General features: G+C 37.1%; 1 protein-coding gene and 1 long non-coding RNA gene across 2 annotated transcripts; one reads left to right on the top strand and one right to left on the bottom strand.

Annotated features, from left to right (window-relative positions):
* Window positions 1-10,729: 10,729 nt before the first annotated feature.
* On the bottom strand, window positions 10,730-14,541 carry LOC117127958. The gene is made up of 2 exons (XR_004450998.1): window positions 11,889-14,541; window positions 10,730-11,680 (listed from the first exon to the last, which is right to left on the bottom strand). It is a non-coding gene; the product is annotated as an uncharacterized LOC117127958 (long non-coding RNA).
* A 229-nt stretch (window positions 14,542-14,770) lies between these two features.
* LOC103870133 (COBRA-like protein 7) lies at window positions 14,771-17,700 on the top strand. Its single transcript, XM_009148245.3, has 2 exons — window positions 14,771-15,531; window positions 16,013-17,700. The coding sequence occupies exons 1-2, from the start codon at window positions 14,979-14,981 to the stop codon at window positions 17,437-17,439; spliced, it is 1,980 nt and encodes a 659-aa protein (XP_009146493.2). The 5' UTR covers window positions 14,771-14,978; the 3' UTR covers window positions 17,440-17,700.
* The last annotated feature ends 86 nt before the right edge of the window (window positions 17,701-17,786 follow it).

Raw genomic sequence — 17,786 nt, forward strand, 5'->3', positions numbered from 1 at the left:
CCAATTAAAATCGACTAGAAATGGCAATGTCAAAAAGTTAAACTACTGAAAGTGTAATATGTGTTTTCTTATCTAAACAGGAAAGGAAAACAATCTATAAGGGTTTGTCGATTTGGACGTTTAACTTACACTTGATCTTATCCGCAAATATCATTATGATCATCCTTCTTGTAATTCAATTCAAATTCGGAGTTAATTCCATAATGAAACATTTTTCCATCGTTGTAGTATCTGAATATTTGTATATTTTCGAGATACTATACTTTTTTTGCATTTTCTGCCACATTTTTTCAACAAAAGAAAAAGAAGCGATTCACAACGGCAACCTTGATGTGTATCAACAATAAAAGATAGCAATAGCCAATAGGATAACATTTACAATAAAAAAAATAGCTACGAGTTGCGGTTGAAGATAAGATCATCATTTATAACGAGGCAGCTGATTTCTGTGACAACCAACAAATGTAAATCCCACTTGTAGAGTCAACATGGTAACATTGGAAGTTGTTCGCGGATCTATCTTATCTTGCATGAAGATTTCTCATTGGTTTAAAACTTTTTAGTGTAAACTTTTTTTGTCATCTTAAATTTTATTAGAAATGCTCAAATTTACACAAAAGCCTAAAGGCATAAAACGTATAACCAAAAAAAGTCCAAGAAGAGTTCAGACTACAAAAGAGCGACGATCCAAAGAAGTCCAAGAAGAGTCCAGACTACAAAAGAACCCAAGGATAAACGATACCACGTGTTCAACACAGACGGAAAGAGGGACACACATAGAGCATAAACGACTTCAAAAACCATCGCCGAAGACGCTAACTGACAGACCATCAAAAACACTGGAACATGACGTCACAAGAAAAGAGCTGATGGTAAATTAAGCAAATAAGCAGTCACACCGCCAAATCTTTGTCGCTGGAGCACTATAAATCGACACTAACCGAGAGCAAATTTGTTGGGTATAGACCTGATCTTCCCAAAAGACCCATATAATAGTTGTCCTGACTCATGACCATGTAAGAGAGATCCTCTCCAACTCGCGAGCGATCAGTTCGATTTAAGACTGCTTTTAGCCGACCAAACAAACGACTGAAAGCAGTCGACTCGACGATTCGAGGCAGCGGTCCCACAGCTCAGTCCAATCAACGAAAGGCTCATTAGGTCAAGACGAGTTAGGTTAACGAGCAATCGCCTATAAAAAGGAAGAGAGAGGCAGCGAGGAAGGGATCCGCAAATCATTACACACTTACTTTCAGCTAGAAACTAGGGTTTTACATCTTTACTCTCGCCGACTTGTATCTCCGGCGAACTAGCTTTCGTCGGTTTACTTTCCACCGTTTCTTTCCCTTTTTGTAACACAATCAAACGATTCATTAATCTAATAAAACGTCTTTCTCTCAACCCACTGACGAGAACTCGTCTCCTGTCTTTACTAGTTTGTCGACAGTACTCGGTTCAAACAAAACCCTGATATCAGTATCACCAAAAACGCTATAAGATCAGGCCAAACAATCTCCACTTCAGAGTTGAAAGTTCCTATCTCAACAACCGCATCCAAACAAATTTCCTGCATGAAATGCCAGACATCTTTGATGATATGAGGAAACTAGAAGATGAATCGGTCCTATTCGAAGAAAGAAATAAGATGTTAAATTGGAAGGTAACTGAAATAGAAGAAGCCGAGGAAGCATATATCAAAAAAAGCCAGGAAAGCTCCAAAGAGAAGCCCTTGTCAACATCGGAGGAAATGGTGAGACACGGAGCCAACAGCCAACGGTGTCACCAGAGAAGAGCGATTGTCGTTAAGCCAAAAACCAGCCAGGTGGTGTTGGAGAAACCATTAACTCCCGAGTGGGGCCAAATCTGGAAGAAACCGGCGACAAAATATTCTCTTTCTGAATGGTTTTTAGAAACAAGAGAGAGAGGGACCCCCAATATTATCAGATGAATTCCACTTGAGAGGATCATAGTATTAGTGAGGCTATATATAAAGCCAAGTGTGTTACAGAAATCTCGGACATACAATTATGATCTAAACAAATGAAGTACATCATAAATAGGAATATTCTCCTATATTCTTTCACCCAATGGTGCAGTGCTCACCACATTACTTTTTATTGTAAGCTTCAAAATAAGTCTTTTTATAAAAAAAAAGAGCTTAAAAATACGGAACTAGGATTTATAAAGTATTGTATAAGCATTAGACAAAAAAGTGTTGTATATACTAGAACTAGGATCCTGACACTTAGAGAGAAAAAGAGAAAGTGAGAGAGAGAAAGTGTCGTCGCCCCCGACGTCCGGTGGCGCGTCCGCGCGCGTGCCGGCGTCGGTGGCTCTTTTTTTTCCGGTCAAGTCAAGGATTTCCGATGTAGTTCTCGATCTACCGACCCCCCGATATGCTGACGGCTCTGGGTTAGGGTATCGCGCCAAGAAGGGATCGGCTCGTATGGTCTTTCCGACGGCGGCGATGCTGTTTTCTCTGGAGTCGTGGTGAGGGGTGAAGAACGGTTAATCGAAGCGGCAGACGGCTCATGAGTTCAGGTTTAGATCCCGGGGAGTAGAGGCTCTCTCAGCTCTACGACCGCCGGCCTTTGTTTCTGGGAGACGGTGGCTCTGTTAGCACCGTCATCGCCGGTTCCTGCTTCCGGAAGGCGGTAACTCAGTTAGTACCGCTCTTCTCGGCTTTGTTTTTTCTCTTGTCGTTTCAGTCTCTCTAGTTTGTCTCTGCTTTTCTTTCTCGGTGTAGTCGGATAATCAAAGCTTCATATTTCTTCCGCCTCTTGATCTCTCACCTGAAACGACTCGGTATGTCGGTGGTGGTTTGGTCAATGGTAGACGGTTCTGATGAGACTACGCTGATCGTGTTTGGTGAGTGTTTGGCCCGGTCGGCATGGGATACGGATGAGATCGCGATGGAATGATGCTCTCCGATGTTTGTCCCCATGCGACATGGCGTTTGTGCGGTGGCAAGTTGGGGCTTGGGTGGCGCTGTCGACGTTCGGTGAGGCGCGGTAATTAGGGTTCCCTACCCTTGGTTTGGGTATGGGCTTAAGGCCCAGGTTGTTTGGGCTAAGGGTTTTTCTTCTTGGTTTTTGTTGGCCCGGTTTGTTTTGGGCCCGTTTGTAGTTCGGGTTTGTTTGGGCCTTGCCCTTTTTCAATGAAAATGAAAACATTATGACGGAAAAAAAAAAAAAAATACTAGAACTAGGATTTATTATTTGTAAAGTATTTTTTTGAATACATCTAAATGAAATACAACTTCTTATTTTTGAAATGAAATCTAAAAAGTGTTGTGCAAAACTAGAGCTAGAATGTTTTGAACTTCACAGCTTTGTTCCAATGGTACTTCATTTCTTGCTTCAGATGAAGTAATGAACATTGACAATTCAAATTTGAAGATATATTATTCACATCTTCATTTTTCTAAAGATAAATTATAATTATAAACTGGTCACTAAAATTTACTTATTATTATATTTTGTCAAAATAAACTATATATATTAATATAATCCAATTAATTTCAATGTTTCAATTATTAATTTCATTTAATTAGATGTTTATTTCGAAGAACATGAAAATGATCATTTTAAAAAGTAAAAACTTTTAACTCGATTAAGAAGAATCAAAGATAAATAAGCTCGTTTTACTTCAAAACACCTTTGTTAATCACTTGTAGAAATTTTATATATAGTGCTTCTTTACAAAATATGATGTTCTTTGTTTGTTTATTTATGTTATGTAATAATTTCATTATATGAATATTTAATTTATACAGTATTAAATAGTAATTGTATTGGATTATTGTTAAAATAAAACAATTGAGTAAAATTAGTAAAACATGAAAAAGTAAAAGATGCTATTAATAATTAACGATGAATCGAAGATAAAATATATTTGATATATTTTTTAGAAAGAAAGAAAAAATAAAACAAACCATCGAAATACATGTTACTTCATTTTTTGTTTCATTTAAAAAATAATCTTTTAAAAATAAAAATGAAGTTAACCATTGAAAATGTCTTTAAAGAGATTATTAGTTACAAAATCCTTTCATATGCCCACATGCATTCCAATGGGTAGGTTCCCTCAAACGAGAGTTATTTTTGGGTTCACCCCCTATGATGAACCTATAGGTTCAACAACCAATAGAAATTAGTAATTTCATATTGAATATCTTTTAAAAAATGAAACAAAATGTTGTCAATTTATATCATGATTTTAAAATAAGAAAAGTATAAATAAAAAAAAAGTACTAACTGCAAAAAAAAAAGTTTTTTCGAAAATATTTTTAACACAGTCAGCAAAACACTAAACTCTAAATCATAAACCCTAAATCATTGGGTAAATCCTAAAGCCTTGAGTAAACCATAAACTGTTGGATAAATCCTAAATCTTAAATCAAAAACACTAAACACTAAATCTTAAAAACACTAAACCCTTAAGCCTTTGGGTTTTGTTGTTTTTTTATTTACTGTTTTAGTGTTTTTAATTTAAAGTTTAGGATTTATCAAAGAGTTTATGGTTTACCTAAGGGTTTAGGGTTTATCCAAGGGTTTAGGGTTTATCCAAGAGTTTAGAGTTTAGGATTTAGGGTTTAGTGTTTTGTTGACGGCATTAAAATCCTACTATATAAAAGAGACTAAATTAAAGCTTTCTAAAGCTATCCACCTATAATAAAATATTCATAGCCAATAAAACTGACATGTCATCATCAATCTCAACACGTGTCACTTTAAAAACACTTGACCCATTTCTTTAGTTTGAGCTTTTGTCGTGTTTTTTTCCAGGGCCAGTGCTCCGTGTGGGCCTGTAAAATATTCATCTCTCTTAAGTCTTAAAAAGTTTCATTTTTTTAATCCCGTATAGTTTTGATATCTTCCCTATTTAGCTCTCACCTCCTTCTCCCTATCGTCGTCCATGGTGAAACCGTAACGTCAAAGATTCCACTTCATCATTCCAAGTTACGTTTTGCTTCGTAGTTATGCCAAGCATTAAAGATTACCACTAAACCCACTAACTCCACTTTTTAAAACCTTCAGCATCTATATTCCGTATATATATATTGCTCTTGAGAGACCATGATTTGTCTTTTTAACTTTGCCGAAATCAGATTTTGTGTCCTACCACACAGAACCCCCTTCGAACATCATGACTTCTCAAATTCCTTTCTCAGAGTTGAAGGCAGGCTGATGTAGACAAGTTGTTGAGACAAGGCTGCTTCGATTTTGTGAGGCTCAGAATGTGAAGAAAGGGGGCGAGCGTATGGCTGTTGATATGCTGCTCATTGATGGGGAGTTAAGCCGGTTCATTATTCCAGTTATTACTTTAAGGTTTTGAGCTATTGATGTTAACATCTCCTGAAAGAAGAATCGGCTTATGAACTCAATGTTTTTGATGTTGCAAGAAACAGCCCGAGCTTCAAGTTTGGTGATGCCTCAGTTGCTATTGGATTCACAGACCAAACCATATTCTTGAAGATTCAGAAACAGCTGAACCTGTTCCGCCTGAGAGTTTCCGGTTCCACAATTAAGAATAACTCACGGTGCTAGCCAATACGAACAATGATCTGCCAGGTTAGTTAGCCTTATAATCCCATAGAAGTATTGTAGTAAAGTTTGTATTCATTTTTGTTTTTGTAAGAAGATGTTGTTGGGGAAGTTAAGGGTATTAGAACAATTTTCAACAAGGAGACACAAAGTATTCAACGCATCATAGTTACCATAATGATTGAGAAGTATGTGAGAAGTCTCTTGCTTTAATTGTGTCAAGGTTTCTATTTTTTCAAACTTGAGCATACACACTGCTCTAACTTTATCACTTTCCAGTGAAACAATCGTCTGCGAGTGTATTGGATGGCCTTGCGATTGCGAAGCTCTTGGATGAAATGTTGATAGCCTCTGGTGTAGAGCCTAAGGTGTTATTATCTACCAATGTCAATCCAAAGTTAGTTGGAGCCTTGGAGGTGAAAGCCTAGACTCTTATGGTGACGATGATGATACTGCTGTCTACATTATTTTACTTAAACAATCTCTGTTTGTTCATCTATTTTAGAAGAAGAGCTTAAACAAGTTACACATAGACACCAGAGAGCTAAGCATGGGCACGCCACACTTCTAAATTCAAACCAAAATTACAACCATGGTACTGAAAAACTATTTCTTTTTATGTTTCACTAGATTCTCTTGGTAGCTTTAGCTAAACCCTTATGTATTGCTTCATTTTAGTTAAACCGATTCCAGGAAACGTCATGGGAGGGAGGATGTCAAAGCGACCACTATCTATTGATTAAACTCATTATTCTTTTTTGAGAAATATTGAAAGGAGGACAAGGAATCTCAAGTTTGGCAGTATAATCTAAGCTGCTGTAAAGGATCTTTCTGATGTTATTCTTTTTCTTCTCTTATTTTGTTAGCCGGATAATTTCATGCGTATGTCGTATGATGATAACATTTTATCTATAATTGTAAATATCTAATATGTATAGTTGATGTCTTAACTAACACTAGATTATAGTATGTGGTTATTTATCAGCATTTCAAGTATTAATCAGCTGGAAAAAACATGATAAAGATATCAAGCAGCATTTCACCCAAAATATCAGAGTTTATCAAAAATATCTATAATAATAAAGGGGAGTTTTCTCTCACCTCCTGCAACCACGTCCTTCTTTAGGAGTGGGCATATGTTGCCACGTGTCGGCGGCTGAGTGGTATGTGAATTTTACGCGGTTGCTTTTTATCCGCGCGTCTGTTTTGCTTAGTCCTCGCTTCTTTTCTGTTTTCCTTATTCCTCTATTTGGGTTTGGGTTATGTTAAAAAAATAAGCCCACATAGGCCCAGATGCTCATCATCGTCTCTGGTCACATGAGATTAGGGTTCTTCTTCATTCTTTTTTTTTTTTTTTGCAGCGGATGCTTGAGCATCTAATTTCTAGAGAAACTAAGCACTCCCTTCGCTACCCGTAACAACTCCAATTCCTTAAAGCTGTCATTTATTTTGAGTTTTCCCTTGATTAATCCACTTCTCATTCATTAAGATTTTGGTGCACCTGTACGTTTCCCTTGAAACCGCCTATATCTCCAGCTATATATATCTCACCTCCATACCATGCAAACTCCAACTCAAACAAAATCCGAAAACTTTTAATTTGCAAGCAAACGGACTCGAGAGCCGGGAGATGCTTCAATGCGGCGGAGGTCCGTCTTTTGAGATTCTGGAAGCCAAGAACATCAACAAAAGGGGACAACTGATGAGCCTTGAGATGTTATTGATTGATGGACAAGTTAGTATCTTTTTCCACTAATATAATTGTCTTCTCGGTTTAATCTATTTCCATTTTATAGAATCAAAAGATTTTGTTATTTTCCCCATTTCTTCCCGTTTCTATTTTTTTGCAATCACGTTATTATCTTCTTCGTCATTTTATTGATGATGCTCAGGTCTCTTCTCTCTCGATGGATAAACCAGTGTTGGTATCACTATTATATTCTCTTTTTCTTCTGTCCATCAAAATCTGATGAAACCAATAAACTCATACTCTGTTTCTATTTCGCTGCTAATTTTACCGGCCGTTTACTTACTTGAAGAATGGTTCCATGTTTTCTTTGAGTAGCTACAAAATCCCACAGCCAAAAGCCGGCACCGTACTTCAACCATGCCTCCTCGGTTATCCACCGCAGCTTCGTCGACTTTCAATCCTAGCCACCATTTCTCAATACAACTCAGCCACCTCCAATGCCTCAACAGTATCAAGACCATTTACCTTGCCAGAAAAGTAAGCTGGAACTCGGTTCAATGTCGAACTCCTTACAGAACGGAACCCAAGTTTTAGCAAACTCAGCTGCTTCCGTGAGAGCATAGAACGTTAGCTGAGAGCTAGCGTCGTCCGAGAGATAAACGACTAGATTCTTTGGTGGGTAAACGAGAGCCAACACGGATAGGACTGTGTTGACCATCATCAATAATGGCTCGATCACCAGATCCGCCATGGAGTGGAAAATATCCAGCCTTGGGAGACCGTTACCGTATCTCTGGGAGAGTCTATTGGCGAAGGTGAATCGCCAAACAGGATTCCACCGGACAGATTGTTGGTATTAATCAAACGAAACCGGTTTGGTATTCAATAATCTCAACCGGTATGGTATGGTATGTCTTTAAAGAAAAAGCCAACAGATTCAGCCAAAAACGGAGGTCTCGAAACCTCTGAACGCAATCTTTTCTCCGGTCCTCTTCCTGGGCACAAGAAGCGGCTAACTATCGCCTTCATGAACCGGTATAAACCGGTCGTCTTTTTTTTTTGACTGATAAACCGGTCGTCTTCTTTTGTCCTGTTCTTCTTTCTGTGATTTCTCTGAGACAGAGTAAGTGGAAAGCTAAGACAAGTGCATCGGCCACATATTTACTTATCCGACATGTTCAAAAGCAACTAAGAAGGCACACCTTGAATAGGTTGAAGAGGATACAGTCTTAAACCAAGACGTCGACTCCTAAAATAATGCTTAGGCATCGTTGTTGCTTTTATTTACTTCATCTGATGTTAACTATCTTCAACAGAATATAAAGTTATATTTGGAATTCATTATCATCTTTGGCCACATATTGGTGTACTATTATGTCTGTGTTCTATTCTTTCATGTCAGCATTACGACAAACTAAAATCGTTAACGATAATAGCTACTTAGATGTCATTCATAATACGTGTGACCTAAGTTATGTATACTGCCTCGAGTTTTGTCTGACCAAACATTGAAACCATAGAGGGAGAAGTTGAAATTCAACATAAGAATAATTAGAGACACCTAAATAAAGTAAAGATATAATGCTAAATAAAGTTATTAAAAACATTAATAACTTTATTTAGCATTATAAGGTGTTAAGGACATGACCATGCAACAATTTAGTGAGCCAGCAATTAAACAATAAATATAATGAATTTACATTTTTTCCTCCGATAACTTATAGACGGTCAATAATTTTTATGCAACTATAAATTTGATTCAAATACAAACTACATATCATTGACCACATACGAAACTCTTTGTCTTAACATTCGATGTTAAAGACCCAACGGCTTAATAAATAAGAACCACAACAAACCAAGCTCGGCACACTCACATGAAACCTTACTACCTTGAAGGCCACTTTTTAAGAAAAAAACTGCAACCATTATTTGAAGACAAATCTGTTGTATATATATTCCAGATGGTTCAAATACATCAAAACGGATGTAGGACGAAGTCAGAACAAAAAAAATTAAAAGCAAAAATTTGCACCAGGATTATGCAATTCCAAAATGTTAGTACATCTAACAATGTTATAACGCAGAAATATTATTGTAAGAATTTAGTGTGTAGCTTTTGTCGATATAGTTGTAAGTTTAGCTGTAGAAAAATATTATAACTTTTAAACCGATGGTTAAAATAAAATAATTATAAACATGAAAACAAAAAAATAGGACTGTTAATTTAATGGGGGAGAGGTAGGGTGTTCAATCCGGATATCGGTTCGGTTTCGGTTCGGTTTTTTTTGGTTTTCGGTATTTCGGTTAGTAAAATATAACTACCATTCTAAATCCATATTTACTTCGGTTCGGTTCGGTTTATATACCGTCGGTTTTCGGTTTATTCGGTTTTATACCAAAAAACATAATTATTTTGTTTGAGATCATATTATATGAATTTTAGAGTCATATTGTCAACACAGTCATTTATTAAAAATATATTACATGTTCAAATAGATGAACAAAAAAGTAAAAATGCTTCTACCATCAAATAAAATAATCAATTCTATAACTAAAATCAAAGCTTGAAATTTTGAAAATAAAAATATGAAATAAAACATAAACATAAAAGAAAAGTTTTTCCACTCTTCCATATTTAGTGTTCATTAAAGTCATGCTTTTTAAATTGAAAATTTTCCATTAATTATGGTCCATCAAATTTATAATCTTCATATTAATTAAGTGAAGACTAAAAGAAATTAAAAAGATCAAAAAAAGACTTAGAAAATAAGATGTATGAATTGCGATGTATTGTTATTTAGTTATAGTTCAAGTGTTTTACAAATTAAGGTTTTTTATTACTATAAAATTATGGTAATAGTTATTAACACAAATTTAACTTATGTAACAAATAGATTTTCATGTATTGTTTTAAAATAGATACATATTTACATGTTTCTACTTTTAATTGGTTTTGTTCGATTTATTCGGTTTAATCGGTTATATACCAAACCATATCCAAATCCTACGGTTTTTATAAAATTATATCCATTCGGTTTATATGGTATATACCAAAACCAAACCATATTGTCTATTTCGGTTCGGTTCGGTTTTACCATATTGAACAGCCCTAGAGAGAGGAGTCCATTAAATTACTTAAAAACTAATTTGAAACAAAAGCTATAGAAATTATAAGTGAACTGAAACATTTCTACAATCCAACCAATATAACAAAAATTTAAATAATTTTCTGTTTATTTTGCTCATCACCTTATATATAATTTAAATTAATAAATAAATTATTTAAAATAATTTTAAAAATGTAGGAAAAAATAAATAAATAATTTTAAAATTGTCTACCAACTTCTATTTTAATAATAATACAACATCTATATGCTAAAATATGCATACAAAATATATAATTAAGATTAAAAATTTAACAAAAACCCCGGGCGTAGCCCGGGCCAACCCCTAGTAATTTTATAAAATTTGTATTCTTTTTTGCAACTAGTACTATTTTTTTTTTTAAATTATGATATAAATTGATAATATTTTGATTTTTTTTTTAAAGATACTGAATATGAAATAACTAATTTCTATTGGTTGGTGTTCACCATAAGGGTGAACCCGAGAATAACTCATGATGAACAAACCTTTGGTTCCAAATTAATTATCTTTCATCTTATTTGTTAAACAGAATATTGAATAACTCTTTGGTAGATCTCATAAAATAGTATATGTATCTTTCGGTTAGAAAGTACATCTGCGTTTAATGCTATTTTTTTTTTCATAACCGTGGCGTGATTCCAAAAGCTTTACGCAAGGATGAATTACCACGAGATCCACATAATCCACGTTTTACTATCAGCTGGGTTCGAGTCCAGCCACCCGAAACGTTTTAAGTGGTCACAAAATGAAGATGAAGAGTTGTTTTATTGATTTTTGGGTCAACGATCTATTTCTACACGAGAACTATCGTATAGCATTAAATGTCTCTCGAACTATTGCCTCATTCTATATATCTCCAAAATAAAAGTTTCCGACTTATTTCCCTATATAATAAAAGTTGAATACTTATTTCTCCATAAAATCAAAGTTTGAAACCTCTAAACTCATAAATTGGATTACTCTTGTTTAATGTACATAAGTTAACCCGAAATTTAATAAATCTGGATACAGTGGCGGAGGTAGAATTGTGTTTCACAAGGATCAATGCTCATGTGATCAAATGATCAAACGTAAAATTTTATTGAACAGGTGCAAATAGGATGTTTAGACTTAGATCATGAGGGTCAATCGTACGTACATACATAATACCAAATTGTCTATCAAATGCAAATTGTATAAGCATAAAAACAAAATTTGTCAAAAATCACATGGGTCAGTTGACCCTCCTCGTAACAAGGTGGCTCCGCCACTGTCTGGATGTAAACCAATAGAAGACCCGACTAACTCAATTAAACTGTCAATAAAAAACCCAGACTCAGACCCGATAGAAATCCTAATCGAAAGATAAAAAACCCTAACTCCGAGTCTGCAAAAATATTCACACTTTACTTCATACAATTTTCCGTACGTTTTGAATGTAAAGAAGTCCTCACGGTATACTAGTTTAATTCAAAGTGTATTAAAGAGAAGAAAAACTTTTGAGTCTGAGTGTGTGAACCTACCTCTTGTCTTTGAACGACAAATCTTGTTGGAGACACATTCTTTCCACAACTTGATCTCCACTAGAAGCTCTCGCTAGCTTCCAAAAGTTTTCACCAAACTCACATGTCTGTTTCTTGACGTCTCTTGCACACACTTTGTAGAAGATTGCAATAATATTAAGCTTTCCTTGATCCACACGTTTCTTCATCATCACCGGCTCGTCCATGTACCAGCTCGATTCAGCATTCCTGTGATTGAAAATGACGATGGATGTTGAAGATACCAAAGTAAGGGATTCTATTAGATTTATTTATGGGCGATCTTTGCCGACGGGATTCTATTAGATAAGAAATTTCAGTTACTCTGTTTTTGTTTACGTAACAGAGCAAGTGAAACTTGTTGTCTGTGTTTTAAAGAATCAATAACTTCTAACAAAATTTTCCCAAATATCAGAGATACAACTGAGACAAAAATCAAAATTGAAGCTTGAGAGAGAAGCTTGAAGTTGTTGTCGGAGATCAATGGCGTTTGTCGGAAGTATCTTCTGACAGATTATCCTCGAAATTTTAACCCAATCGAAGCTCTAGAAGCAGAATTTGCAGCCCAGACATCACCATTACTGCAGCTTTCGGAAATCAGAGATTCAGACAATCAAATTTTGAAAATGAATTTTAGCGTTTAAACTTGTCTTTGATTTGGGATCTTAAAGCATAGTTTATGGGTCGGTATAATTTGGTAAAAAGTTACTTCAAACCAGTTTTCCAGTTATATTTCTGTATTTTACGGTTTGGGCAAGTGATTATACCGAATACTGTCTAAACCGATATTCGTAGGGAAATAAGTTTGAAATTTTTTTCTCGGGTTGAAGTAATAGTTCGGAAGACAATACTTGTCGTAGGGAAATAGCTCGTCGAACATTGATTTTTAAACAAGAGTTGAGTCAATGAGCAGTCTTTCCTCTTGGGAAATTAAGTTTGTTTATATAGGAGATAATCAGTGAGATTTAAAGTGGTTTTGACTATATCCAGAAATATTAGAAGATTTATTTTTATCGGTAAGTTTTCTTTTTAAACCAAGAGGCATAAATAAAACACTCTTGATTCAGAGACTGGAAGATAGAGACCAAGAGGTTGGAGATCGAAGTCATGCTCTAATCCAATAGGATTGCTCATGATTTAATTTATGTCCAACAATTTTCTTCATATTTACTGCGTTCATGTTTGAAGGTGGAGAATAACTATTATTTTCTCTTGTCCAGTGACCTAAAATTGTGTCTTGTAGTAGTTCCATGTAGTCATGACAAAAAAAAGGTAGTAGTTCCTTGTAGTATCGGGAGCATGACATTGTCTCACTTATCATTCAAGATGTCGTGACCTGAGCCATTAAAGAAACTTGCTAATAGCGTTCTGGTGCAAGGGCATATGACCTTGAGATTGACATGAGTCTTTTAACTTATTGGGCGCATCCGCGCATGGACTAAGCGGGCACATTGCCTAAATTGTGATAAACCTTACAAAAGCATGTAACCTTGTGAGCATGTGGCCTGGTGGACACATTACCTTGTAGGCATGTCACATGTGACTCTGGTGTTGATTGATATCATTTGGTTTAGAAGGCGCATGGGCCTGGACCAGATGGTAAACATGCTGCATGATGTGCTTCATGAGCATAGTATTGTTCTACTTATGAGCAAGAGATCGTGGCTAGAAAGTCAGAGAATAGACTTGAGGATATGCTAGAATAAACATGCGCCTTGGTCTAGTTGATAGTGACCACAGAGATTTGCCAGCTTATGGCTATGCCATAGAGAGAAATCTTCTGGCTTCTGATTCTCTTGTTTAATGACATGTTGCTTTAATAGGTAACGCATGGCCAGTAAATCACATATATTACCTTTGCAGTGGGATGAGGAAGATTTAAATATTTGAGAATTGAATACTCAATCTGATACAGTTTAGATGGTTTCGTATCTGGAAATACATCAATGGTTCCTTACTCTTTTATATTTTTCTCTTTTTCCCTTCCTCTCTCGTTACGCTGAATATCCTGATATCCTATTTTTTTTTCTTTTTATGTGATTCACTCGACGATCTTTTCTTCATATCAACTCGATTTAGCTCTTCCTGATGATTGATTATTCTCATTCCAACACTCTTCCTTAAGATAGGCTTAGACTAAAATAAAAGTTTATCTTGAGGAATGAGAATACTAATGGGGATCTTCATCTTCATGTGTTTTTTCAGTCACCACACTGGTTTTTCCCTTTGTTTTTTTTTCATCTTACCACCATAACTGTCTTAGACTGACCTTTGGTCTGTCTGAATATAAGGTCTACCATTTTGGTGAAACGCTGATCTACCTCTTGAATCTGTCTCCTTGGACCTGACATCATGAGTCAACCATTTATTTCTTTCAGTCAACCTCTTAACTTAGATCAGTTTGGATGAATTCTACCAATTGATTAATTTTCATGGTTAGTCTTTATGATTCACGTTCTTTAACACTGATTTGGATCATGACTTGCATAGAGAAAAACGGTTATTTGCACTTTTTGTAACATACTCGTTGAATTTAACCCACATTGGTATCAAATACCGAATGATTGGCCCGTTTTGTTTTCTCTAGAAAATCAGTGAATTGATGACGGTCTTTCGTTAGTTGACCACGTATTTCGTTCTCATTCATTAACCTCGTGAAAAGATACTACTATCGAAACAGATCTATTAGCAAGGAATGTTCATGACGAGATTCCATTTTTCTTTCTACTTTTTTCTTTAGTCAACAACACTCATCTTCTTTTTTTTTGTTTACTAGTGAACAACACAAATGTATTGTTTAATTAAAAAAATTTAAAGTGGTTTTGGTTTATATGTTTAAAAAAAATCTCAGGGCTCCATAGAAATTTGAAATTCGTTTGCAATACACGCGCTTTTCATTACAGCTCACTAAACGCGGTCGCTTTATCATTTGGTTCTCACCGATCTCTTCTTTCTATAACCTTCCCTTTACACACTCATCTCTCAATTTCAAAACAATTCAAACTCAAAACAGCTTCTTTCTTTTTCTGTCAAATAACAAACACTAAAGAGAGAGATTCATTAGGGGTTTCGATGGATTCAGCTCCCAACTTCATTCTTCTTCCGTTACTCCTACTCTCTCTTCTCCTCGCGTCGATTCCACTCACAACGTCTCAATCCGCCGCCGATACCAACTCATCCTCGCCTTCCGATTCCGATCTATGCAACGGCGTCTTCGTCTCCTACACTTACACCAAAGGATCCAAGATCCCGCCTAACGACTCGTCAAACCAGCCTTACCGCTTCGAATCCGTGGTGACGGTGCTCAACAACGGCCGCGACGAGCTCAAATCGTGGCGCGTCTTCGTCAAGTTCTCCCACCGCGAGATCCTCGTCTCCGCTTCCAACGCGGTGCTCTCGGACGGCTCCAGCTTGCCTTTGAGCGTGGAGAACGGCACCGTTTTCGCGGGGTATCCTTCGTCGGACTTGAAGTCGGCTATTCAGACGGCGGGTGACGTCACTCAGATGCAAGCGAGTGTGGAGCTCGTCGGGACGCAGTTCGGTGTGGCGCCGCCGAATGTGCCTCTTCCGAAGAACATCTCTCTCGTTACTGATGGATGGAAGTGTCCCAAAGCCACCCAGAAAGGTATATTTAGGAGTTACCTTCACTGATCTTGGTTTTGCTATGTTAAAGATGAAGTAGTAGATCCCGTTAATCTAGGAGACATTTGTGCAATGCTTTGATTAATAGAGAGAGAGTCAAACTCCAGCAAGATTCTCATTGTTTAATTCCCTACGCATGAAAAAAAAGTCTTGCGTGTGTTATTTAGCTTCCTTCTTTACACCTAACGTTTGAATTAGTCAAATGTGGGAAGTCTACTTTGGACTCTCTGTGATAGATCAAGATCCAAGATTAGCTCATTTCCAAATATGGATAAAGGAAATGTCTTTGACATGGGAGACTTGTTCTGTCTTATTAATTCTTGGCATCTATTTTGTACTGTATTGTGAAAAATGCTTAAGTTTTACTAGTTACGTGCTTGTGTGCTAATGCAGATCCGTGATGGTAATTGTTCTTTTTGACTATTGCTTACTATGGTTTACTTGAATTTTCTCTGTTTCGCTAGGTAAAAATGTGCTGCAAGTGTGTTGCATGCCGGATCCAGAGTTTAATAACACAGAGATTATTGATAACGAGTTCCTTCCCCGGCAAAATGGAGATCTCACTATCATGTACGATGTGATCAGATCATACTCATCGAATTACATGGCACAAGTCACAATGGAGAACCATAACCCGCTTGGCAGGCTAGATAACTGGAAACTGAGCTTTGACTGGATGCGGGACGAGTTTATTGACACCATGACAGGGGCTTACCCGAGTCTTGTTGATTCATCTGACTGTATTGATGGCCCACAGGCCAAGTACTATCAAGCTCTTGACTTTTCCAACGTGTTGAGCTGTGCAAGACGGCCAACAATCATAGACCTCCCTCTCACCAAATATAATGATTCTGTCTTCGGGTTTAAACCATATTGCTGCAGAAACGGGACTATTCTGCCAAAGTCCATGGATCCTAGCAAGTCCATCTCAGCTTTCCAGATGCAGGTTTACAAAATGCCTCCGGATCTTAACATCTCTGCTCTTTCACCTCCTCAGAACTGGCGGATCACCGGTTCACTCAACCCGGATTACAAGTGTGGCCCTCCTGTTCGTGTCAGCCCGAGCCAGTTCGTTGATCCTAGTGGATTGCCATCTAACAAGACAGCTTTTGCGAGCTGGCAAGTGGTCTGCAACATCACTCAACAGAAAGACACGAGTCCTAGGTGCTGTGTATCGTTCTCTGCCTACTTCAACGACTCAATCATCCCTTGCAAGACTTGTGCTTGTGGTTGTTCCAGCAACAGAGCTTCTCGCACTTGTAGCACAACATCCCCAGCGCTTCTCCTACCACAGCAGGCTCTTCTGGTCCCATTTGAGAACCGAACTGAACTCACTCTAGCTTGGTCTTATCTAAAACACCGTCCTGTCCCAAACCCGATGCCTTGTGGGGATAACTGTGGAGTGAGCATCAACTGGCACTTGGCTACAGACTACAGAGGAGGATGGACAGCCCGGGTCACAGTCTTTAACTGGGGAGAAACAAACTTTCCAGATTGGTTCACCGCTATTCAGATGAAAAAAGCAGCCCCAGGTTTCGAGAAAGCCTACTCGTTCAACGCAACTGCACTTGATATCAACGGGGAGAACAACACTATTTTCATGGAAGGTCTTCCTGGACTGAACTATCTTGTAGCGGAGAGAGACGGAGACAATCCGTTAAAGAACCCTCGTGTTCCCGGGAAACAACAGTCTGTTATTTCCTTCACCAAGAAACTGACTCCTGGCATCAACGTCCCAGGCGGAGACGGCTTCCCGAGCAAAGTGTTCTTCAACGGTGAGGAGTGCTCGTTGCCATCTATATTCCCAACGAGCAACGGCAACAAACTGAGACACATCTCTGCTATACTCTTGGCATTGCCGGTTTTGGCTCTCTTGATTTTGCGAGTGTAGGTAGTTGTGAAGCCTCTCATGCGTTTTGGCGATACAGTTTCTTGAATGTTTCCCGGTTTACCAGATAACCAGTCAGTTCCCAAGGGTTCCCCGATGGAGAATCAGTCAATTCTTTTTTTCTGCAACCTGTGATTTGAGTGTGGGAAGAAGCTTTTATATAGGTACTAAGAAGATATGTTTACAAGTCTCTTGTATTGTTTCTGACTAGTAATCACTACTAATATTTGTCTGTATACTATTTTTGTTACTCTTCCTCAGTCATTTATTTGTTCCTTATCATCCAAATGACCGAACCAACCACTTTTCTTAAAAAAACAATAGCAAACACAGGTCAAGACTTGTGTGTT

The sequence above is a fragment of the Brassica rapa genome, chromosome A01, assembly GCF_000309985.2.
Source record: "Brassica rapa cultivar Chiifu-401-42 chromosome A01, CAAS_Brap_v3.01, whole genome shotgun sequence".
NCBI classification, from domain to species: domain Eukaryota; kingdom Viridiplantae; phylum Streptophyta; class Magnoliopsida; order Brassicales; family Brassicaceae; genus Brassica; species Brassica rapa.

Excerpts from the sequence above, each read along its gene's own strand:
- LOC103870133 (XM_009148245.3), top strand. The coding sequence starts at position 14,979 with ATGGATTCAGCTCCCAACTTCATTCTTCTTCCGTTACTCCTACTCTCT. Across the intron at positions 15,532-16,012 it reads TCCCAAAGCCACCCAGAAAG|GTAAAAATGTGCTGCAAGTG; the intron begins GTATATTTAGGA and ends CTGTTTCGCTAG.